This window comes from Canis aureus, chromosome 22 (assembly GCF_053574225.1).
Source record: "Canis aureus isolate CA01 chromosome 22, VMU_Caureus_v.1.0, whole genome shotgun sequence".
NCBI lineage: Eukaryota > Metazoa > Chordata > Mammalia > Carnivora > Canidae > Canis > Canis aureus.
Window position 1 is genome coordinate 2450787 of NC_135632.1, and position 23268 is coordinate 2474054.

The 23268-nt window shown below is 46.7% G+C and overlaps 2 protein-coding genes across 9 annotated transcripts in view; one reads left to right on the forward strand and one right to left on the reverse strand.

The window, feature by feature from the left end:
• Positions 1-158: 158 nt before the first annotated feature.
• Positions 159-13980, forward strand: LOC144293647 (uncharacterized). 6 transcript variants are annotated; one of them, XM_077864612.1, is made up of 6 exons: positions 262-2964; positions 3485-3598; positions 7127-7279; positions 7564-7658; positions 8003-8236; positions 12355-13980. In XM_077864612.1, exons 1-4 carry the CDS (start codon positions 2917-2919, stop codon positions 7621-7623), a joined length of 375 nt encoding a protein of 124 aa, XP_077720738.1. In that variant the 5' UTR covers positions 262-2916; the 3' UTR covers positions 7624-7658; positions 8003-8236; positions 12355-13980. The 6 variants fall into 6 exon arrangements, with proteins under 6 accessions (XP_077720736.1, XP_077720738.1, XP_077720737.1 ...); XM_077864610.1 differs by lacking the exon at positions 7564-7658 and having other exon boundaries at positions 159-297; XM_077864611.1 differs by having other exon boundaries at positions 7564-8236.
• KCNAB1 (potassium voltage-gated channel subfamily A regulatory beta subunit 1) overlaps positions 1179-23268 on the reverse strand; it is a 359776-nt gene continuing 337686 nt past the window's right edge. For all 3 annotated transcript variants that reach the window (XM_077864604.1, XM_077864605.1, XM_077864606.1), the window contains 6 exons: positions 19767-19852; positions 18991-19111; positions 17807-17901; positions 10129-10249; positions 5505-5593; positions 1179-2935 (listed from right to left, as the gene is read on the reverse strand). In XM_077864604.1, coding sequence (XP_077720730.1) covers positions 2846-2935; positions 5505-5593; positions 10129-10249; positions 17807-17901; positions 18991-19111; positions 19767-19852 — 602 coding nt within the window. In that variant the 3' untranslated portion in view covers positions 1179-2845. The remainder of the gene's footprint in view (positions 2936-5504; positions 5594-10128; positions 10250-17806; positions 17902-18990; positions 19112-19766; positions 19853-23268) is intronic.

Here is a 23268-nt window from a genome sequence, read left to right on the forward strand (position 1 = left end):
AATAAGTACATCATCTTTATTACACTATTTGACATTACCATTTAAATTTCCCACATACGTAGATGTGCATTTTTGTAGTTACTGGGGAACATGTGTGTGGCAGCGACGGGCATGATGTGGCTCTGTTACAGAGCAGCGTGTCCGGCTTGCGCCACCCTCTGCCTGCCGTGTTGTCCTGCCACCCGTGTTCTGGGCTTTCCGTGTGTGCGCTGGTCCCTGCTGCTTCTGGAGACGTAAAGGAGACGTAGACACCGTTTGGGCTCTGGGGCATTATCTCCCACCTCTTTGGACTCCCAGGTAGGATAATTAACTGAAGATTAGGAGGGTTTCTGAGTGGTTGGTTTAGATTTTCATGGATGCATTTAGAGACTAACTTCTCATGGGCTTTCATGAGTTCTCATGGCATCTGTTTTCTGGCCTTTGCCTCTTAACTGATTCTGAATTTGGATTCTTCCCCCAGCTTTTTTACTGTAAAAAAAATTACCTCCAGAATTCATAAAATTCATCCTTAAAAAAAGCACTGGACTAGAACACTGAAAACTTGGGGTTTAGGCGTGGTTTCCCCTTTGCCAAGGAGTGGTGGCCCCAAAGCTGGCGAAGGTGAAGCTCTGACACCTGATGACAGATGGGACACTACTGATGAGGATGAAGCTAGTTCTTAGAGCGGGAAGCCAGGCGCACAAGCGTCTAAGATGTCCGTATGTGGATGGCTGCTCCCCCGGTTACCCTTCGGAAGGGTATGCTCCCTGCTAAGAAATTCTTTCCAGCAAAGAAAATGGGAGTAGGTGGAAACTTTTCTTAAGGATGTAACGGACGTTTCTAATCTAGTATGTTTACTATGGCAGATGATTTGTCTGCTAAAAAAACAAGTTGTTCCCATGGGTAAGCAATGATGTTTGTCATTTGGCCTTAATCTGCAGGTGTTCTTAAAGGTTTCTGAAACCCTTTGGCCTCAGTGTAGTGTATTTTTAAAACCCAGTGAGAGAGGATATCTTTAGCAGTTAATAATTTTCTTCATTAATAAGGAGAAAAAAGTTTGGTCACTGAAATCTTTTGATAGGTTTCATTCAATGCTGCTTACTTGCCAAAATAATTTTTATTCAAATGATTCTTCCTGCCTATTTCATGGAGGTGTATATATATATATTCCTTTATAATGAAAGATCAGATAACTCAGATTAAATGCACAAAATGCTTTTATTACTCTAAGCAAGTAAGTTAAATTGCAGTTCCAATTAGACAACTTGAGCTCATTTATGCAGACAGCGGTTCACTGGCTTAACACAATGAACAACTGAAGGATGATCCATCATTAATCTGGTACTACTGGGCAAAAAAACCAACTGTTTTCTTATTAAAATACAGGTAGTAGTAACAAAAAAAAATGTATTGGTGTTTCACATTAACACTTTAAGATTTAGAATTTAAGTCATGAAATACGTATTTGGAAATGGTGACAGAAAGTAGCATTTTAAGCCGATAGTCTATTCTTTACATCTCAGAGTGGCTTCCCTATGGGGTACTGCTAGCCAGAAAATCAGAATCTTGTACATGCTCAGGTATCCAAATAGAGACATAGCCCCCCCCCCCCCCCCCGGAGTTTTCCCTCCTTACAGGTACACACAAGATATTCTCAGGTTTTTTTCAAGTGGAATATTCATGAGGGTAGGTAACGAGTTAGCCCTCAGCTTCTGTGTGCAAGGAGGCTAGGCCCCTCCCATCCATGCAGAGAACTTTCATGCATTAGTTTAGTGCATATAATGTGGTTATAGAATCAGGAAATTTTCTAACATTTGCTTTTTACTAGGCAGGTTCATTCACCCAGCATATGCTGAGCAGTGAGAGCATTTTTCACGAAGTCCGTGATTCCCTTTCATGTTAACTCCTCAAAAACCCGTGTTCTATTATAAAGTCCCAGTGCTAATTAAACAGCAAACATTTGCCTTTGTGGGTATTTTACAGGTTTACTTACAAAACTGAGCATGTGTCTATTTATTTTTAAAGCTCAAATATTTAAACTTGCAGAAGCTGTGCCTACAAGCAGTCCAAAGTATAAAGCAGGTTTTAATAAAATGTAGTCAAAAGTGAACACTTCAATTGCAGATATATTACATTTTGTTCAAGGCTAAGCTTCCATAGCAGTGTAATCCTCCCTTTTCTAAATTAGGCATATAATGTGTCAAGGTAAAGACGTGGTGTTCGTCCTTTCACCATCCTTTCACCACCTTTACGTGTGAATGGACATGATGCTAATAGGATCCTAATAGATACTTCGGGTAAATTACAATACAGGGCATTCTTCGGGCCAAACAACAGTGAATATTTTTAAAAGGTAATGAAAGCATACCTTGGAATTTTATTTTTGTTGAAGGACAAGGGAAACAACTCTTTACTGTAGAAATAGAAAAAAAATGTGAAGTTGTTTCTGCTTATTCTCCCAAGTAAGACTTCTGAGTGAACGTAGCCTACTCTTTCTTTTCTGATGCAGCCCACGTTGCATCTGCGGATTTTATGCATTTGAAAAAAATATATCTGTACAGCCTTCAAGTTACTAAGTGCCTGAAGGTGACAGGCCTCCCCCTCGCATACTCTCTGTGGCGTAAGCATGAGGTGCAACACTAGGTGACTCCAGTCCAAGATAAGAAAATAGAATGGATTTTCTTGGTTGTGAGTTTTCAGATGTGCTCGTAACTCGGGTGCACAGTGGTAGCGACAGCAGGTACCTCAGGATCCGGGAATACTAGAGGTTGAGCAGCAGGCTGCTAAGTGACTCAAGGCCGGCTAGTGACACCGTTCTGTACGGACAGACCGCGGTTTACCCATGCAGGTCCCACGACTCATGCACTTAGGATCGGTAGTCCTTTTTGCCGTAGGGCTTGTTTCGCAATATGTTATCAATTTCATTTACCACGTGTGATGTCATCTTTGGGAGAACCTGAGAGCAGGAGAAGGACGAAGGGAAAGGTTAGTACCTGATCGTTTGTTCCTTGTGCTTAGGGCGGAGCGAAGCCCTCTGGACCTGTGCACCGCAGCCCCAGGGAAGCCCCCCCTCCCGCCCGCGAGCTCCTTGAGCTCAGGGACCTTGTTTTCTCCACTGCGCCCCTGCGCGGAGAGGGCTTGGCTTGGCTCACAGTTGCTGCTTCTAAGTATTGCGTAGCCGCGTAAAGGCGGACCGTGGAAGTGCGGGCTCCGGGAAATAGCCCCGGGATTTCAGATTTTCTAATGGCCACATCACAGGGGAGAGAAACAGGAAATCAGTGTCTTTAAAACCTCCATTTTAGGGCAGCCCGGGGGGCTCAGCGGTCTAGCGCCGCCCTCAGCCCAGGGCCTGATCCTGGAGACCCGGGATCGAGTCCCGCGTCGGGCTCCCAGCGTGGCGCCTGTTCCTCCCTCAGCCTGTGTCTCTGCCCCTCTCTCTCTCATGAATAGTCTTTAAAACAAAAAGCCCTTCATTTTATCTAAAACCTTTCGATGTGTCTTACAGAAAACTAAGATGCTCTACGTCTTTTTTAAATACGAAGTCTTTCAGAGCCAGTACGCCTCCCCCTTGCGGCGTCGCCCTCCTGACAAGCTGCTCTGCACCGAGAGGCCATTTCCGGTGAGAGGCCCGGGTGGGGGCCGCTCGGCTCCGGGGACCAGGGAGGGAGGAGGCGCTGCGCCCGTGGCCACATCCCGGGAAGGGGCAGTTGGGGTGACAGCACGGAAGGCCGCCGGGGCCGCCGTGTGGAGCGTGTGGAGCCCGGATGCCGCCCGGGACTTGTGCGCTGGGCGTGACCCGGTCAGACACCCCGAGGTAGCCCGGGGCTGAGCTGGAGGAGGTGGAAAGGGGCAGCGGCCTTAGAGACCCTGCTGCCGGCGCAGCTGGTGCAGGTGGGAGCGCGGCGGTGACCCGGCCGGAGGGAGCTCGGGGATCAAGGGCACAGGCTACACCCCTGGACGGGGACGGCTGGCTTGTTCGCGGGTAGACTGACCCCGGGTCAGACCGTGGCCGACCCCGTCAGGCGGCGGTTCCGGCCCCCCAGTCCACCCCGCTGCGGTCGTCGAGGGAGGAGGCCGGGGTGACGCCGGGTGACCCGACTCCGCGGCAGGCCTGCCCCCCGGAGCCTCGAGGCCCCGAGGCCTACCCGTGCCTACCGCCTTCCTCTCCGCACCAAGGGGAACATCTGTCCCCCCGGCTGCGGAGCCTCGGGGAGCTGACGCCGGCGTGAGGCCGCCCCACCGGGCCCCCACGGCCCCACGCGGGGCCCCACGTCGGCCAAGTGGAGCTGCGGGTCAGCCCGCCAGGAGGGAAAACTCTTCCTTCAGGACGCCGAAGTGAATTTCCGAGAGTTTGACATTAAAAAAAGAAACCGTAAAACTACTTGAATAAAACATGAAAAATGTATATATAGCGTCGTCAGAGCTGGATTTTCAAGCAGCCCCGCACCCAGAGTTCCCTGTGAAGCCGCCAGTTCCTTACTGTTGGCGCCTGTTGTCAAACACTTTCCTCCACCGCAGATCCACAAACAGCCCACAGGCCCGGGCCGGGCGGACGCGCAGCTGGGGGCCTCGGGGGGGCTGCTCGCGGCGGTGGCGCCCGGAGCCCCGCCAGCAGCACGTCCGCCCCAGGCCCCCGCGGTGTCCCCCGGGCCCGCAGGGCTCCCGCTCGGGCCTCAGGACGCGCAGCCCGGGCCTGGCGCAGAGACGCGGCGCACGTAGGCCCGCCCGTTGCTCGGGGTCTCTCGGGGTCTCCCGGGGTCTCCCGGCCTCTGGCTACCGAGCGGCCGCGCGGTTCGAACCGCCGTCCTGTCGGTCACGTCTCTGCCCCGCGAGCGTGAGTGGCCACCGCGCGGCTGCCCGGCGTCCGGCACGCGGCGGGCTCGCAGGGGCCTGGGTGACCCGCGCCTGCCCACGCCCCGGCCCCGGCCCCGGCCCAGCGCGCCCCTCGCCGCCTGCTCGGGAACTTCAGGAGCTGAAGCGGCGGCACCTTCGGCTGCGGGGCGCCTGCTGCCCCGGGTCGCGGCGGCCGTTCCTCCCCCGCCCCTCCCACGGCCCAGCCAGGACGCGGGTGGTTCTGCCCCGGGGCGGGGGGCAGGGCTTGCCCAGGGCACGCGGGCACGCGGGCGGGAGACCCACTTCGGCAGCTGTGGCCGCGGGAAGAGCAGGGAGCGGGCGGGGGAGGTCACGGCGGCCACTGCCCCCCCCGCCCCCCCGTTCCCACCCGCCGGGGAAGGAGTGGGGTGGCTGGTTCTGAACCGGCTGCAAGACGGAAGATGTCCCGGAGCCCCCAACAATTCTGAGCCCGTTTCCTCTTTAAAATGTGGGCAACATTCCCTGCACAGGTCTTCGACGTCGCCTGGGGGGCCGCCGGGAACTGGCGGAGCCGTGGGGACACTCGGGGAGCCCCCGGGCGGCGCGGCGGGCAGTCCCCTGGGCCACCCCCCCACCCCCACCCCCACCCCCACCCCCCCCCCGGGAACGGGCGGCCTCGGGGCGGGCGGCGCTGGCCGGGCCGCGGTACTTGCCTGGATGGCGCCGAGGTTCTCCACGAGCTGCTCGGGCGTGGAGGAGCCCAGGAGCACGGAGCTCACGCCCTCGTTCCTCAGGCACCACGCTGCGAAGGAAGGAAGGAAGGACACGGCGTCAGGCGGCCCAGGCCCCTCCCGCCGCCCGCACGCCCGAACCGCGAGCCCCTGCAGGAGGAGGGGCGGGAGCTGCCCCGCGGCTGGGCCGTCCCAGGCACACTCCGCCCCGCCCCCGCCCGGTTACACACGGGCCTGCAGACCGCGGGGCTCGTTCCTTCGCCTCCACCCACCGAGCGACGCAGGCTTCCCCTCCCCGGCCTTCGCCCCCTCCCGCCTCGGCGACCTCCAGCCCGCGGAGAATTGAGCCCCTCAGGCCAGGCGGGCGAGCGGCAGGCGCGGCCCAGGGGCGGGAGATGAGGTGCGAGCGAGGCCAAAGCCTACCCTGGGTCCCACTTCGTCGCCTTCCGGACTGGACTCCTCCATCGTTTCTTGCTCTGCTGAATCTTAAGTTCCTTACAGCTTTCTTCCTCTTTATCACATTTGCCCCATTCTGGCTCCTCCGACCCTTCACGTCCGTCCAGCTACTGCCCCAACTTTGTCCCGTCCTGAACTTCTCAAAGGCTGGGTTAGACTCCCCGGGGTCGGTCCCCCTCGTCCCCTTCCTACCGTGTCAGAAGCCGCCTGCAACTAGAGGTTTCTGGGGAGGCCTGGATGCAGCACCTGCCGGACTCGCTGCGGCGCCCCACAGGCCCTGCTGGCTCTTGCTGCCTAACGCCCAAGCCCGCCTGCCCGGCGATCCCAGCCTCATTTAGTGGCACCACCAAGCACCTCGGCCTCCTGATCCCCAAAGCAGGGTGTTACCCTTAGGAACTGCCCTTTCGAGCCTGCGTTCCCTTTTAATTGCCACGTCTGCTAGATTACTCCTCCCCAATATTCCTCTAATCCAGTAGCTCGCGTGGTGGCAATGCCTCAGCCACCCGCAGGCCTTGTGGAACGGTCACTGGGTGCCACCTTTGGGTTTCCGACTCAGAGGGGCTCGACTGGGGCCTGGGGATCTGCATTTCTGATAAGCTTCCAGGGACCATGCTTTTTCTAAAAACAACTTTGTTGAGGTAAAATTTCCCCATTTAAGGTTTATCATTCAATAATTTTTTAAGTTTATCAAATATGCAACATATGATATGATATGCAACCATCACCATTTATAGTTAGCCCCATTTCTACCCCAAGTCCAGGAAACCACTAATCTACTTTGTACCCCTATAAATTTTATTCTGGACACAATTTGAATGGAATCCTAGCTAAAATACGGATCTTTTTTGTCTGACTTCTTTCAGCACCTTTGCAAGGTTTACCACATTATTAGCATTTATTAGTAAATACTTCCCTTTTCACCAAATGGCATTCCATCATGTGGAGGTGGGACCACACTGAGAATGACTGCTCTGGTTTCACTGCCCACCGTCCTCATGCCCCTCACTGTCCCTCTCCTGCCCAGCTGGTCTGCCCCCCACCCTTGCCCTCCACTTCACAGGATTTTCCCTCCTTTTCCCCCATAATTGTCATACATTGAGCGGCAATCTTTCCAGATACAAATCCGATCATGCACATCTGCTTAAAAGGTCTTCAACATGTGCCTGACACAGTCGTTGTGTTGGAAGACGAAGCTCTCACTCCTCACCCTGGCAAACTTGCTGGGCAGCCGGTCCCTCCAGCTGTGTGGCTTCTCACTCCCTGCCTTGAACTTAGGCTTCAGCAGCACTCAACTGTCTCCGGTAAATCCTTTCCGTCCCCAAACCTCATGCTGTTTTTCTCCTCCTCAAGCCCTCGGCCCAAGTGTGCCCTTGGCCTGGAATGTCCTTCTGCCTCACTAATACCTGCTCATCAGTTGAGATTCCTCATGGGCACTGCCTCTTCCCAAAGCCCTTCCCTAAATCCCAGGCTGGGTTGGGAACCTCTACATTTTGCTTAACTTCCAGAACCTCTGTGCCCTTCTCAATTATTTTATTACAACACTGCATTAAAGTTACCTACTTTATTTTCTTGATTTGCCCACCAGGCTGTGAGATACATTGTTTGCACATGGATGCTCAGCACCCAGTCCAGCACCTGCACATAGTAGGCGCTTAGTACGTGTTTGCTGAATAAATACAGGTGTGAATGGCTGGTGGGTGTCCCCAAGCATTACTTCTGCCCCCATCTGCTCAGACCCTGCAACAGATACTGTTAGGCTGTTACCATGTTCTGGCTTTTTGAGTCAATCACTAAATCTTTCCACATGGGCAAAATAATACTTTATAAAGGCAAAATGCCCAGTGATCCAGGACTTTTTTTTTTTTTTTTTTTTTTTTTATTCCTGGCTGCATTATTTCCTGCTTTGCACTTGGAGAACTCTTGGCTCTGGTATTAAGTTCTGAGGTCAAAGCAGGGCACTCCGAAAATCATTGCCCATAAACTACCTGATGTCAGCAACAGCCGGTTTTACCCATGGGCTGCAGGACATGGGGGACCCACCGGACAGAGCTGGCCAGTGTGACAGAGAATACATACAGATGATCGTCGCTTCTAACGCCGTGTTACCAGCAGTCCTGTCCAGGACGCCTATGAGCCGAGTGTGAATGCTGGCCCCCGTGCAGGTGTGCAGCATGGGAGCCAGCCTACAGCTGGGTTCAAGTGGTTTGTTTCCTGACAAAGGATGCCCTCTCCCCCTACACCCTGCTAGCAGATCAAAGGTAATATGCCTGGAAATAATTTCCCTCTTGGTTTGAGAGTTCTGCGCTTAAAAGCAAAACTACTTGTTTATAAAGAAAAAAAGACAGGCAAGCAAGACAACTGGAGGCAGAGAGGAAGGAAAGGGAGGATCGAAGCATGTTTTAACTTAAACTCCAACTGTAACGAGGGTCTTTCATGTATATCTAACATCCAGTGAAAGTTTAAATCTGGTCAAGATTTCCTCTTTAGAAAGACAATGTTCTCTTCCAGAGCTAAATTCAAAACTCACTGTCACGTTACCACCTAAAACCATATTTACGACCGACTGTATTTCAAGAATAGGTGTTTCTCTGCCCGTCATTCTGACTACACGCCATGGCTAGGAATGGAGTTGTAGGTCTGAGCATTTTTTTGCAAAAATATCATCATTATCATCACCATTTATTGAGCATCTACTCTTTGCCATATATATATATATGGCATATTTATATACATACATATATATATATATATAAATAATTTCCCTTTACCCAACAAATTCATAAGATCTGTTATATGCACTTTATAGATAAGAAAATTGATAGGTTAAATGATTTGCTTATGGCCAAATGGCCAGTACTTTTTACTCTGCTTGTTAAAGCTCTAGGGATGATAATAATCACATCATTCTTTGAAAGAAAGGACGAAAGCAAGTCCTGTATATGTACCTTCTCCCCACATTCTCCCCAACTGCCTCCCGTTTCTGGCTGTCTCTAGCTGCAGCCATTCCTTGCCTTCCAGCCACAGAAGAATCCCACATCTAACAAATATTCTGTTACATTTTTTATTTTCATAGAACTTGAGCTTTTTATCTCCTTACTTCACATTGTATTGGATTAGTCTCAGTTCCTGCTGTTTCTTAATCCTTGGGGATTTTTTTCTAGAATCTACGCCCATTTTATTCTTTTCTCATAGCTACCCCAAGGATTTTTTTTTTTTTCCTCCTTCAGTTTCTTCATTGGTAAGGTGGAGATAATGACTGCAAATTTTTCCTTAACATCTGTAAGGTAGGGCGAGTGATAGCACCTCAAGGGACTGGTTTGATGATTAAGGAGACAAGACCTTGAGCAAGGTCTCTAAGCCACGTGTGGCTACTGGAGATGTGAACTGAGATGTGCTGTAGGTATAAAATACATTCTCAATTTTGAAGACTTACTATGAAAAAAAGAATGTAAAGTATCTCGATAACTTTTTAAGTCATTATGTGTTAACTGATGCTGCTTTGACCGTACCGGTTAAATAAAATCCATGATTAAGTTCCCCTATTTTCCTTTTTAATTTTTTAGTTTGGCCACTAGAAAAGTTAAAATTAAATATGTGGTTCACATTATACTCCTATTGGACAGCACTGGCTCATGTGGTTTTCAACCAAGTGAGTGACCCTGACATCCCATCAATTCCAGAGTGATGGAAGAGCATTTTTCATGGCCCTGCAGGGAGTTGCAGGTTGAAGCTGTTCCTCTAGGACAGTTTTCCATGTGGCAGTAGCCTTGGGCCCGGGGCACACCCAGCCCTGCCTCTGGCCTCTCACCAGCCCCCCTTAGCTTCCACAGGGATGGAAAACTGAGTCAGAAGAAATGGATGTCACAGTGGATACACAACTGAGGGGCATTCACCCCTGAAACCATGAGGATGTGTGTGTTTTCACGGACTTGTTCTCATTTAAACAGTGTTACGAGGGACAGAGGCAGGAAGGAAGTGCTTTAGCATGTAGACAATTCTGGGTAACTCTGAAAACTTCGTTTTAGATAGTGTTAACCAGGAGCTTATGCTTTAGAGATCAGTCTGCCCTTAGACCAGATACTTTATCATGATAGGGATGTGAAAACTCTTCCCCGTGACCTAGCAGAGCCTCCCCTCCCGGTCACCTTACCAACAGCTAGCTGAGGTAGTGTGCATCCCAGACGCTCAGCAATCGGGGCAAGGTCTTTAAGCTTGTTTTGCTGTTTTCGGCCTTCTTCACTTACAATTCTTTCCTTCAGCCACTGATAGCACTAGGGAGAAGAAGAGCATTTAAATGTTAGTATCTGGTCAGGGTCTGAGGCAAAGATTGTTAAGTCTGTGAAAGAGGAGAATGGTGAATTCCTGAACCTTCTTCCCTAACCTTTATGTCTGGTGGCAACTGGACGCCTATGCTTTTAGGCAAAGAAATGTTCCCCATGCTCTCACTCCTTGTTTACTGGCTCGGGACAGACTGATTTTGACTAATAGTCACCCTTCAAATCCATCCATATGCATGGAAGTTCTTAAAATCCTGACATATAATCAACGATAAGTAGTCTAAGTGGAGGAAAGCCTCTTACTGCAATAGCCCAATTTGAGAATGTAGAAAAAAAACCAAACCACTGACATTTCACCAAGGTCTGTAAGGTTTCCTTTTCATCAAGAAAACTGGATGCCAAGCTTTCTGCTCAGAGAAAGCCATTATCTTACATTCTTTTGTAACTATCCTTCTCCTTGCCTTGTGTTTCCTGCCAGGCTTCTATTCTTACAGCCTGGCATTACTGTGAGGTCTCTCCGCTCCTTCCTAGAAGCAGCCAAGGCATAACTAATAGGTGCCCAAGTACACTTTTAAAATTTTAAAGTGGATAAAGACTATCCCAAATGTGTATTATCTTTTGTGTAGCGACTGAAACTTTAAAAGGTAAGGAAGCCCAGAATCGGAAACTCCTTTATAAAACCTCTGAGACGAGACTGACTCTGATCTGTAGCCCGTAAAGTGCGCTAATTTCCTAAATAGAAGAAAAATCTTTTCAGAGTTCTCAGTGCTTTGCTTTCCAGAAGGTTCTGCTCTTATTAAGAAATGAGGGACAGTAGAATGCTCTTTTTAAAACTAACACTAAGCAACATCCAAAGGTAAAGAATATTTGTAAGAATGTCTGTTTTACTGAAAATACCAGAAACCATCCATTGTGTGGCAATGTGGACTTGATCCGTTGTGTTTGCAAAATGATTGCCACAGACCTTTACCTTCCCAAAGGCAGCAATCATCACAGACACGCCACCCACACGATTTCAATAAGGCTGCTTTTGTTTTTAAGTATTTTTTTCTTCATCCTAAGACAGTATTTCCAAAGAAGAGGGTAACCGCATTATGTTTTATTATGATTTTTGGAATGATTTTGCAGATGTGAAAGAGAAATGGCAAGCTGCCCCCGTTCTGCCTGCTTCCTAGATCTCAAAGGCTTACGGTCTGGGCTGCTTACTTGAGACTTTGCTTAGGGAGCTGGCCAAGAGCTTTCCCAGCCTCAGCTCCTGGAAGCCTCAGCTTCTCCCAGGAGGAGGGGTGGCCTGGAGCACAGACCCGTGTGCTGGGGCCCAGAGCCCCTGAACTTAACGCTCCCTGTCCGCGGTGGGAAAACATCACCAACCCTCACTTTAGTTTCATAACACCTTTCAGGGAACCAGTCTTTCCTGAGTGTTATTCAAAGGAAAAGAAAAAAAAAAAAAAAAAAGAAAAGAAAAGATAAAGGCTGACAACCAATAGCCAAATGATTATTTTTTATTGTAACGAGGAGCGTTCTCAATATTCCCAACACACATAGGGAATGGTGGTGTGACTCATCACTTCTAAACTGCAGTTCTGAGACCTTTCTCGTGGGATGCCTTTGCACTCTTAGGATCGAGCTACAAGATTGTGTGCACGCACGCATTTACACACATGCACACACAAGACGTACTGAGAGGCAGACTTCTAAGAGTAACAAACATCAAACATTCATTTACTGAGTCTCTCTCCCTACACTCAACACTATAAATCTCGTTGCTTTAATCACTGGAACACAAAAGCAGGCTAGGATTTATAAAAAGTAGACGCATGGTATTTATACTGCCTTTCCTCATACCAAAGGAAACAAAAGTGTTTTTGGAAATAAATAGCTTTAACTGCTTTACAAGTGGGGAAATGTTAGCACAGAGAGGAGATGAGGCTTAATTAAAATATAAATATGGAAGTGAACCAGTGTTTTTTGTAAGAGGATTGGTGGTGGGTGTGGTTGTGTGCAACAATAAACCCAGCTTGTTGACTGGGCAGCAATCCATGAATTAAAAGCTGATTTTTTTCTTCCAACCCCCTGTACCGCTTACTCCACTGCTGCAGGGATTTGGTCACGTGTCGATCTAACTACATGGAGGAAGGCAGGGATGGGCTTGTTCATCTCAACATCTCCCGTCCTGACACAGTGCTTGCCACCGAGCCACAGTGAAGGAGGAATCTAAGCGACCAGGGCTCGCTCAACGGGGTAAAAACAGATCTCTTCAGTATTTCAGATTGAGCACAGATGCCACCTCCTTATTCCAGGACAACTTTGCCGACAGTCCCGTGAGGCTCCACGGTGCTTGTGAATTCCACACTGTTTCTAACAGGTTCGGTTCCCAAGTTACTCCGTGAAGATGGGGACTGTCCCCTTCCCTGTATCCTCAGGATTCAACATAGAGCCCAGCACTGGACTAGATACTCAGGAGATAATCTCCAAGGAAAAGATGAGCTCTTCTGCACAGATTAGCGGGCTATTACTTTTATACCTAAGTCACAAAATTCTCTAAATTTTCTTAAAGCCTATTTCTTTGCCATCTCGCAATGCTGTGACCATTTTACAGGTAATGCCAGGGGTAGGACTGGTCTGTGGGATTGGCCCTGAAACCTCCAGCTGGCCTGTTTGTTAATAATGGATTGAAACTCAGGCTGCAGCTATAAAGCCATGGACAGAGGAAGTCACATTTCATCTCTGGACCTTGTCTTGGAATCGTTTAGCACCTAAGATCACTGACTATTGTAATTTAAACTTCAAAATCTTTGGCTCAAAAGAGCAGCAAAATCTTTGATATTGAAGCTGAAATCTCTAGTAAACAGCTGAAGCTAAAAAAATCTCCTTCTGAAATGACACTGTGATGTGCAAAACTCTAACCTGAACAGCTGGAGTACTCGAACTGCCACTCTTCCCCCACCTTGATTCACCTGAGTTTGCATGTTCCTATTTTCATTTGACAGAGGGGGTACATATTTTATGATTTTTCTATTAGCATTTTGCTAGCAACAGGAAAGACCTGCCCATAAATTTTATTGCACTATTTCTTTCTTTCTTTTTTTTTCCCCCTAGTTCATTTCTACTTAAAAGCTGCACCCCTGGTCTGTTGATCAGACTTTGTTGATCTTCTGTTATGGCTCATTGCACTCAGTCAACAAACATTCACTGAGTGCCTGTCGTGTGCCAGGCTCTGTGATGAATTACCTGAGTTTCAGTGTCTGTTCTAGAGATAATCACAAATCTCTGTCCTGTAACTTGAGAAGTGTTTTGTATTTGGGGTCCCTCCCTCCATGATTGCCGCCTAACGGGAAATGCCCCTAACAGGAGCTGGTCAAAGCGCTTTACATTTTGGGCCACTGTCATTGCTCTAACAAGTTGGTACATGACCCAAGCTTGGCGTCTTCTCTGGACTGGAGTCCTAAAGAAAGCTCTCTATTCTCTCGCATTACGTGTCTTTAAGGACGTAAACCTGCAAACAGCAGTTTTCCCACTCCTGGCCTCACGGAGAAGACCTGTTTGTAGTAGAAGACACCCACCCACATGCAGAGAAAAATGGAGATGGAGAGTCTTGACAACGTACAGGTCTATGGTTGGAGTCAACCCTGAGAGCATCCCCATTCTGTCCTTCGCAGCAAGGGTCCATATGTTCTCCTTCTTCAATTAAATTCATTTGAATTAAATGCTTTTGTTTGCAACTAGAGAGTTCTAAGACTCTGTAAGAAGTGTTAATGGAGGGGCACCTGAGTGGCTCAAGTGGTTGAGCAACTGCCTTCAGCTCAGGGCATGACCCGGGGTCCTGGGATTGAGTCCCCGCATGGAGTCCCCGCATGGAGTCCCCACATCGAGTCCCCACATCGAGTCCCCGCATCGGGCTCCCTGCATGGAGCCTGCTTCTCCCTCTGCCTGTGTCTCTGCATCTCTCTCTCTCCGTGTCTCTCATGAATAAATAAATAAAATCTTTAAAAAAATAGATTTAAAAAAGGAACTGTTAATGGAATAACAGAGGAAGATGTAAAAATTCAGTTTTATAAAGTGAGGACAGGCTTCACAGAAGTGAAGACAGCCAAGCTTTGTCTTTAGAGATGAGGAGGGTTTCACAGCAAGATGAAAAAAGGGCATTTCTGGGGGGCAAAGGAGAGTACAGTGTATTTGGATGAATAATACAGTGATATAATATGGGGAGAGACAAGAATGGAAAAATGGGCACGACTTAGATCCCAAGGTTATTTCCTTGAATGCTTTTCTGTGGGGTTTGGGTTTTGTCCTATACGGAATGACTGGGAGGGAACAGATTTTAAGCAGGGTTATGATATGGTCAGATTAGTCTTTAGAAAGATCACTGATCACAGTGATGGGTAGTTGACAAAAGGAAAAAATAAATAAGTGAAGACAGGAAGCTATACTGCAGCAAAATAGGGAAGAAGTGATGGTGGTTGGAACAAAGGCTATGCAGGGGATGGGCCACAGAGTTAGGAAATGGCCTGGAGGAATGGGTGCCCCACTGGACAAGGCTGAGGGAGGAAAGGAGGCAGTCTGACATAACCCTTGGCTTCTGACTGGGATGGCCAGATGGAGGGTGGAGGTACTGCTAACCAAGAGGAAGGGCAGGTTCTAGGGGGTGATGATAGATTCCACCAGGCATGACTAATGCCCATGGGGGATGCCTAACAGACATGTGAAGAAGTAGCAGAGTCTAGCTCAGCAGTGAAGACATAGCCGGTGACAAAAGGTCTAGAGTCACTGTGAGGGCAGTGGGCCAAACGCAGCCTCCCATAAAACCCCCAGGTTGTATTCCTTTCTAAGTGACCCCTGGATAGGTGTTTTTCACACTGTGTTACTTTATTTACCTTTCAAATACAAGTTCAATACTTACAACGGCATGAAACGTCAGTATCTACTTTATTGGTATAATTTACAATAACTAATGTGAAACACCAGCCATTTATTTCATTTAGAGTGGGAGGAAGTGAAAGCTGCTAACTTATTTATCCACTTGCCTAGTTCTCTTTAATTTTTTAAAATATTTTATTTATTTATTCATGAGAGACCCGGAGAGAGAGGCAGAGACACAAGCAGAGGGAGAAGCAGGCCCCATGCAGGGGAGCCCGACATGGGACTCGATCCCGGGATCCCAGGTCACACCCTAAGCTGAAGGCAGATGCTCAACTGCTGAGCCGCCCAGGTGTCCCTCTATCTTTAAATTTTTTTTTCTTCAGTTACTAAGTTACTTTTAATTTTTTTTAAACCAATTTTATTTTATTTTTCATTTTAAGTAGGCTCCATGCCCAGTGTGGCGCCGGAACTCACGTCCTTGAGACCAAGAGCCGCATGCTCTACCTCCTGAGCTAGCCGGGTGCCCTGCGAGTGGCATTGCTAAGGGCACGGATATTCGTATAGAAAACACTCAGGCTAATGACTGAGGAAGCCCTGAGAGTCCGGGGAGCTCTAGGGACCTGCTTCGTGATCAGATAGAGGCCTTTCAGCTGTTGAGAGTTCTTCATGTTTATTGTTAAGGATGTTTCAGTAGATGTTAACTTTATCAAAGTCAACAATAGAAATATTTTTCTGAGTTGCTTTTTGGATTTAGCCACCTTCAGTCTTTCGTATCTATTTTTTATTATTTTTTACTTTCTCTTTTTGTTAATGCATCTGTGAAAGGTTTTTGTTTTTAAGCTGTTGTAAGCTTTTTCCAAACAATGATGGAGGTCAGTCTTACACCCCCAAAAAAGTACAGCTACTTCTTCCTCCATTAAAAACCTAGATTTGAAAAAAAAAAAAAAAAAAACCTAGATTTGCAGGGAAACAAAAAGGTTTTTGAGAGAGATACACTGAGAGCCAGGAAACCTGGGTTCTACTATAAACTCTATTATGAGTTGACGCTCTTGGATTGTTATCTGACCTCTTTATGCTCGGTTTCCACAACTGGAAAGGTTTACCCTCTTACAAGGATAGTCTGAGAACCAGTATATGTGGAAGTACTTCAGGTTTTTAAAAATGTCTCTGAAGGGGCACCTGGGTGACAGGTTAAGCATCTGCCTTCGGCTTAGGTCATGATCCTGGGGTCCTAGGATGGAGCCCCGAATCTGGCTCCCTGCTCAGCGGGGAGTCTGCTTCTCCCTCTGCCTTTGTGTGCTCTCTCTCAAATAAATCGTAAAAAAAAAAAAGTCTGAAAGAATGTAAGACAACATGCTTAGCTATAACTGATTAAGAGTCATCTGTATCCACTTTGTGTAGATTAAAGGAAATGAATAAAAATGCTTAGCTCAATGCTTGGCACATAGTAGGTTCTCGGTAAAAAACTGCAATTTTCAGTGCTTCCCTTTCTTATTCACTCTTTTTGCCTTTATCTTTTTATATCTTAAGATGCTTTTAGCTTTTCCTTGCTAACTTATTTAAGCTTGGTTCAGAACATTCTGCAATTTTCAGAAGGAAGACCACAATTAATATTCTAGGATAATTATATTTTGTGATAATGCCAAGCTAGAAAAAGGCATGTCACCATGCTTTAGGAGATATTTATATTATATTAGAGAACAAACTAGCTAATAGGTCAACTGTAACAAGCAGAAAGAGTGGCAGACCTAGAACCTTGAGACAGTTCTGATTAGCGAAGCACATAGTGGTCCCAGCAAGTTGATTACAGGGTTGGTGGTTCAGGCTTAATGTGAGCTGCTCCCCTGCTAACTTTGTACTGACGGAGGCAAGAGGCTGTGTCAGACTTCTTCGGGGCCTTTGCCATGTCTGAATTTTAAAAATGCCAATATTCTCTCTCCTTTGACATTATCATTTGTGATTCTAATGTTATCACACGTTGTCTCAAGTTTTTAAAAACAGACATGTACTTCAAACATCCCTCCTTATGAGGGATGTTTGAAGTACTCTCCAATAAATTAATAATTGAGATGTTCTAAATGGAAGTAATTTTTGTCAATGATGCCAAATATCTCTATGCTTCAGAGAAGAATTTAAACTGTTAAGACTCAGTGGCTAGTTGATCTCTGTGAAGACACCAGCCTTGAGCCGGAGTGATAGAGGCCTGCTTGGCTGAGCATCTGCTTCCCAACCCTCCCTCTCACCCCTCACCCCTCACCCCCACACCGTAAACAACATCGATCCACCTGGAGCCCTACTCAGCTAGGCTGGTTTGCCCCAATTGTTGAAAAGTAAACAAACAAACCATCCTCTTGAAAAGAGATTTTACATTTCATCAGTTTCAAAGGAGGAATGAAATGCCTTCTTTACCATAAGAATAAAAGCATAGGGATTTGAGCCCTGTAAATCTGACCCAGGCACCCCCGGGCAGTTTCCCCCAGCCCCCCCAGACAGATTATGAATGCCTGATTGATGCCTGGCCAGGAGCAGAGCCTCCCCGGGGCCTGGGGGAGCCTGCCTGAGGACACTGGGCTGGCCAAGGCCACGCGCTGCCTGGGCCAGGAAGCCACAGGCTGCTGCAGAACTGTTCTGTCCAATCTTCCATCCTCTCCCATCCCCAGAACTCTTTTTTCTAGAAGTGGGGAAAAATACCTTCAGCGAAGCTCTAGAACTTTCAGGCACTCCATTTCCATATTTTCCTGAGATGATTCCACAGGCAAGTGGAGACCATGTCATTGCTCCAACTCCTACAGAAGGAAAAAACTGAATAAGTTGCTAGTGCAAACTGAGATCAAAAGTGTGGGAGTGTTTAAAAGAGAACTTGTTAGTTATGGGAAAACAGCTAGTCAGATAAGTTAATACCAGCATACATCTTTCCATTAAAATTTGGTTATTTTTATAAACCAACTGAACTTGTACTGTAGGTTATAGGGGGCAGGCCTTGTTTTCAGGCCAAACAAGCCTGAAAACGTGGCTCACTCATAATTTGCTGATGTCCAAAATTGTTGCTTCTCTTTATTCTCAGAGACAAACACTGACTTGCACAGGAGAATGCTTCAGTGCTTCACTTGTCCACGGAGTGCCTATATAGTGCCTGGTACATAGCAGCACAGTGCCGACTGCATAGTAAACACAGCAAGTGCCAGCAATTATAACGGTTGGGATTGCCGTTCAATTTTTTATTCTTTTTTTTTCTTTTTTTCCTTACCGTTTTCCTGCCTTTTTTTTTTTTTTTTAAAGAAAGTTATCTCTGGACATTATTGTGATACATAGGCTGAAAATGTGGCTCATTCATGTTTTTTGGATGTACAAAAATTCTTATGTATATGTTATTTCTTGCCTTTCTTTGAAATTGTTACATCTACCCCCACACACATGTAGTGCTAGGCTTGTCAGGCATTCTTGAACTCCCCATATCTAACTTAATTTCAGGCACAGAGTAGAAGATACAGATGTATCTATCCATAATTTTTTTTTTTTTTGGTAAGGCAGTTATAATTTAGTCAAAGATGCATGCTTTGGTTAGAGAAGTACCCAATGAAAAAAATGGGTTTCTTCATTGTTTCTGCCCTTCTTTCTGTATGCATTTTTTGAACACTTACTGAGTACAGTTTATATACCAGTCACAATTTACAACTGCTTGGATTTCATCAGTAATACTCTATAGACTACCCCCATAGGCACATCTGATTCTTTTACAGTCTCTGAAATGAATAGTCCTCACAATTTCTATGTTAATTAGGAACATTAAGGAAAGCATTTCAGTAACACTTTTTTCCAGATCACTGATACTCTTATTGTTAAAAATAATCAGTAAATTTGATTGTGAAGATTACCTATTTTATGGTAGAGCTCTGGTAACTGAACCTCCACTTTCTCTCTCTGAAAAAGATGGTACTCAGCTTGTTCACAGACCGGTGGGATCATATTGAACTGCCTTGCTACAGAATAGGCTTCCTAGGGAGAAATAAGATTGCAACTGAATTTATACCCATGAGAAATAAGGCTGCTCTGTGATCCGTATGCATGAGAAAACTTCGTTTTAGGAAAATCAATACAAACCAAGATGCCAAATAATAAACAAAGTTATGACCATCAATTCACTAAGAACAATATCAAATGTGGGAAATCCTTATTATTCTTTGGGAGGGTCTGGATTGAGTGAAGTCCAGGGCAAATTAGTCAAAGTGTGAATCATAATAGTCCATGGCAATACCCATAATTTAGGTTCCTAAAGAAATAAAACTCAAACTAACATATAAAAATGATGAGTCATTAGCATGTTAGCAGTAGAGTCCTTTAATACAGTTTTTAAAAAAGGAAGCCAGGTTGTTTTGTTCACGTATCTCCTTAGCTGGGAAGTCCACTGTATCCTCTTGCCCCTGAAGAACATGCTAGACTATGATTCCTGCTAGAGACCAACACCTTCCCTGTTGCATTCTGAGCTGATGAGATCCAGCCCCCTATCCATCTCTGGAATGACAGAATGATCATAGCAGTCTAATGTCATGGTGATTGTTAGGAAAATTTACAAAAGGTCTTGTAATTTACATTTAGCGCCTGAAAAATAGTTAAGTATTTAATGGCCATTTAAAAATAGAAATGAAATTACCATGATCTCCATGGCGCTCCACCGTGAGGTCCCCCAATACATGGCCATTCCTTGGTTTATCACATGTGTCATGGCTCGAACAATTTCTAAGGAAGGCCAAACAGCATTTCATTAGTCTCTCTACTTTTCAGACATATGTAATCTTTGTCTTTTTTTTTCCTGTCCAAACTTTGAAGTTTAATGCCATTATTTGTTTTATTAATGTAATTACTTTGACAGTGGTAACATGATGGTGTAACATGAAATATTGATGGTTTGGAGGCTGCTGGTACTTTTGGGTAAACCAGCTTTCCATTTTCAGTTTGCAGCAATACTACTAAATTATCTTAAAGACATAATGGTCATTTAAGTTCTTCCTTTACTTTTATTACTTCATGGTTGCTGCCCTGATAAAAGAACGTATGATTAACCTTTCTCAAAATCTGGGTACCTTACTCATCAAAGTGAGAAGTAAGAGGAAGCATTTATTTTGACTTTGTAGACTGTAAGGTCATTGAAGATAGAAGGCCTGTCTTTGTGTGTTGGATTTGCAGAGCCGGGCCTCACACAGGGTGTCTGTGCAATAGAGATGACTCAACAACAATATGTTTAGCAGAAAGATAAACATATTAAATGCTGTACAAACAGCTGAGCCACAGCGGCTCCCAGCCCACAATGGCACACCCTGTCCTTGACCATTTCAAACTAAATTTTATTCTGAGACATCCATGTAATGCAGTTCACCAAGGCCTGCTTTATGGCCCCACGGAGTTTGCTCATCAGCTTCTTTCAGCTTGACATCACATTTCCTAAACAGGAGAATGAATCCTTTCTACAGGGAGCTGGAGTTGAGCTAATCCTCTTGGCACCAGCTAGATGTGATACAAAACCAGAGAGCATGGAGAGTCTCAAGTTCAATGGCATGAAAAGTCAAAGGCATGGCTGGGTTTCTTCCACAAAGTGGCTCAAACACCCAGCATGCCAGGTCATTTGATATTTTCAAGGAGTTGCAGGGCTCAGACTTCTCTGTGTCCTACTAATGCCTGTAGGGTACATGTCCTTCAGAAAAATCAAATCCTTTTCTCAAAGTTGAGTCGAGGTGGATGTATTCTTATTTTACTTCTCACTGGCAAGCACTATCTACATTGGTAGGGGACATGATGTGGAGCAAGACAGCCAGGGTTAGGGACTTGGCTTCCTTGCTTGTTTGGCTGTTAAATTGCCCTCTGGTATCTTTGTTTGGAAGATGGGAATGCCTTTATTCACCATTGTCTACTCAACAGAGGTAGAATTTGGCTTATAAGAAAATATTTTTCTTTCTTGAAGAAAAACTCCCAAATATCAGGTTATTACCCAGCAACTAAAGCTACAAGCTCCTTTCCCTTTATAAAGCAAATGAGATACAAAAAAGTTCTATAAAGTTCTATGAAACATTTTCTCTATTCCACAACTAGAAACGAGTGCCTATGGCGGACATTTCTGGAAGTCGAAAGCCATTATTTACACCTCTTCCCAGGAAACTTGGGTGGCTCAGTCAGTTAAGTGTCTCCCTTCAGCTCAGGTTGTGATCCCAGGGTCCTGAAAAATCAAGCCCCACATCTAGCTCCCTGCTCAGTGGGGAGCCTGCTTCTCCTTCTCCCTCTGTCTGCCGCTCCCCCTGCTTGTGCTCTTGCTCTCTGATAAACAAATAAATAAATAAAAACCAATAATCCTCTTCCCCAAAGCATTTGCTCCCATTCGCTCTGCTTGGACCCATCCTCCATGGTTGCACCAGCCCCCTCCCTTTCATACCCTATCTCATTCAGAGCTCAGGGGCTCATTCCATCAGCACTGTTTATTAAGTGTCGGCAGCGCTAGGTGGTGGGGATTATTGTGGTGAATCAAACATGTTGGTAAAAGCTGATGAGGTGAACAGAATAAATTGAACCCAAGATATGATACAAAACCAGAGCCAATGCTTCTGCGAAGAGGGTACTGATCGGTCTATTAGCTGTATTAAGATCCACAGCAGCGGATGAGACCATGTAAGGGGAGCCTGCGGAGGGGACAGAAAAGGTTCTATAAGGCAGCGCAGGAGTCAGAGGCCATTGCAGGGTTCTGGTTCTTCAGCAGCAGAGGAGCAGGAAGGAATCCAGGGCATGGGATGTTTCAGAATCAAGAGCAGAGAGTTCCTCAAGAAGGAGCCGTGCCCACAGAGTGGAACACTGTGATCACTCAGAGGGTACAAAACCGTGTCCGCTGGCTCCGGTGCACATCCGGGAGGTCCTGCAGTCCATGAGAGCCATCCCAGCGTCAGTGCTGCGATGGGAACACAGCCAGGCGGGAGCAGATGGAAGAAAGGGGCGCGGGGGGGGGGGGGTGGGGGGCAGGGGAGGACAGGCTTTAGATGCAACCTCAGCAGACTCTTTCCAAGTTTGGAAGTGAATGGAGCAGAGAAATGATGCAGTAGCTGAGCAGGTACCTGGGTCAAAGGAGAGTCTTACTTTACTTTAAAGCTGGGAGATGTAAAATTAAGCCTGTATGCCCCTGAGAGTGATTTGAAAAGAGGGAGTTGCTGATGATCCTGGCTGGGGCTGGGGCAGGAGGGGGACGGAGACCTGATGAAGGGAGATGGAGGACGGGCGCAGAGGAGGCCGCATCCACATGGCAGGACTCCGGAAGGTTTGCTGAACTCCTCGTGGGAAGACACGGGAGCTCCCACTTGATGAGTTCTATTCTCATCAAGTGAAGAAGTCAAGTGAAGAAGAGGTCGGTGTGAGAAGGACAAGGTGAGAACGAACGGTTCTGAGTACGGACGGTCCGCTGCTAGACTCTCCGAGGCCCCAAATACTTTAGTTGGTGATAATCTCTTGCTCCCTGATTGGTTGTGCTTCTGGCTCTGCTGAGAAGGGTTTGGCTGAATGAAGAAAAAAACTCTAGTAGTTCTTACCCCTGGACGAGGCTGTCGCACTGAATGAAGGGGAAAATGGTTGGAACACTGAGGGGCTGCAGTTGGAGACTCATGTTGCCACAGATTAAAAATTAATGAATGCTAAATGTGTTTGTTTTAATCTAAGACCCCCCCCCCCCCCCACCAGCTGTTTAGCTATGCAGCAGGAAATTGCCGTACTGATGGCTCCGGTGGGCTTCTATACGATTCTACTATTAAAGGACACAAGAGGGCAGCATTGTTGAAAGAAAAAAAAATCAATGGGGTCTAGCGGGTTTTACTTCTGTCTCATGGAAATACCGTTTAAAAGCATTGTGGGGGGATCCCTGGGTGGCGCAGCGGTTTAGCGCGATCCTGGAGACCCGGGATCGAATCCCACGTCGGAATCCCTGCATGGAGCCTGCTTGTCCCTCTCCCTGTGTCTCTGCCTCTCTCTCTCTCTCTGTGTGACTATCATGAATGAATACATAAAATCTTAAAAAAAAAAAAAAAAAAGCATCGTGGATTCCAGGTGGGAAAAAGGTGTTAGGAAGATTACTGTGTGCCTCGCATGCACCTGTCTTTGGGAAAAGACCTGCAGGCAAACATGATTAA

Excerpts from the sequence above, each read along its gene's own strand:
- LOC144293647 (XM_077864609.1), top strand. The coding sequence starts at position 2,917 with ATGTCATCTTTGGGAGAACCTGAGAGCAGGAGAAGGACGAAGGGAAAG. Across the intron at positions 2,965-3,484 it reads GGAGAAGGACGAAGGGAAAG|AAAACTAAGATGCTCTACGT; the intron begins GTTAGTACCTGA and ends TGTGTCTTACAG. Across the intron at positions 3,599-7,126 it reads GCACCGAGAGGCCATTTCCG|GTCTTCAACATGTGCCTGAC; the intron begins GTGAGAGGCCCG and ends TCTGCTTAAAAG.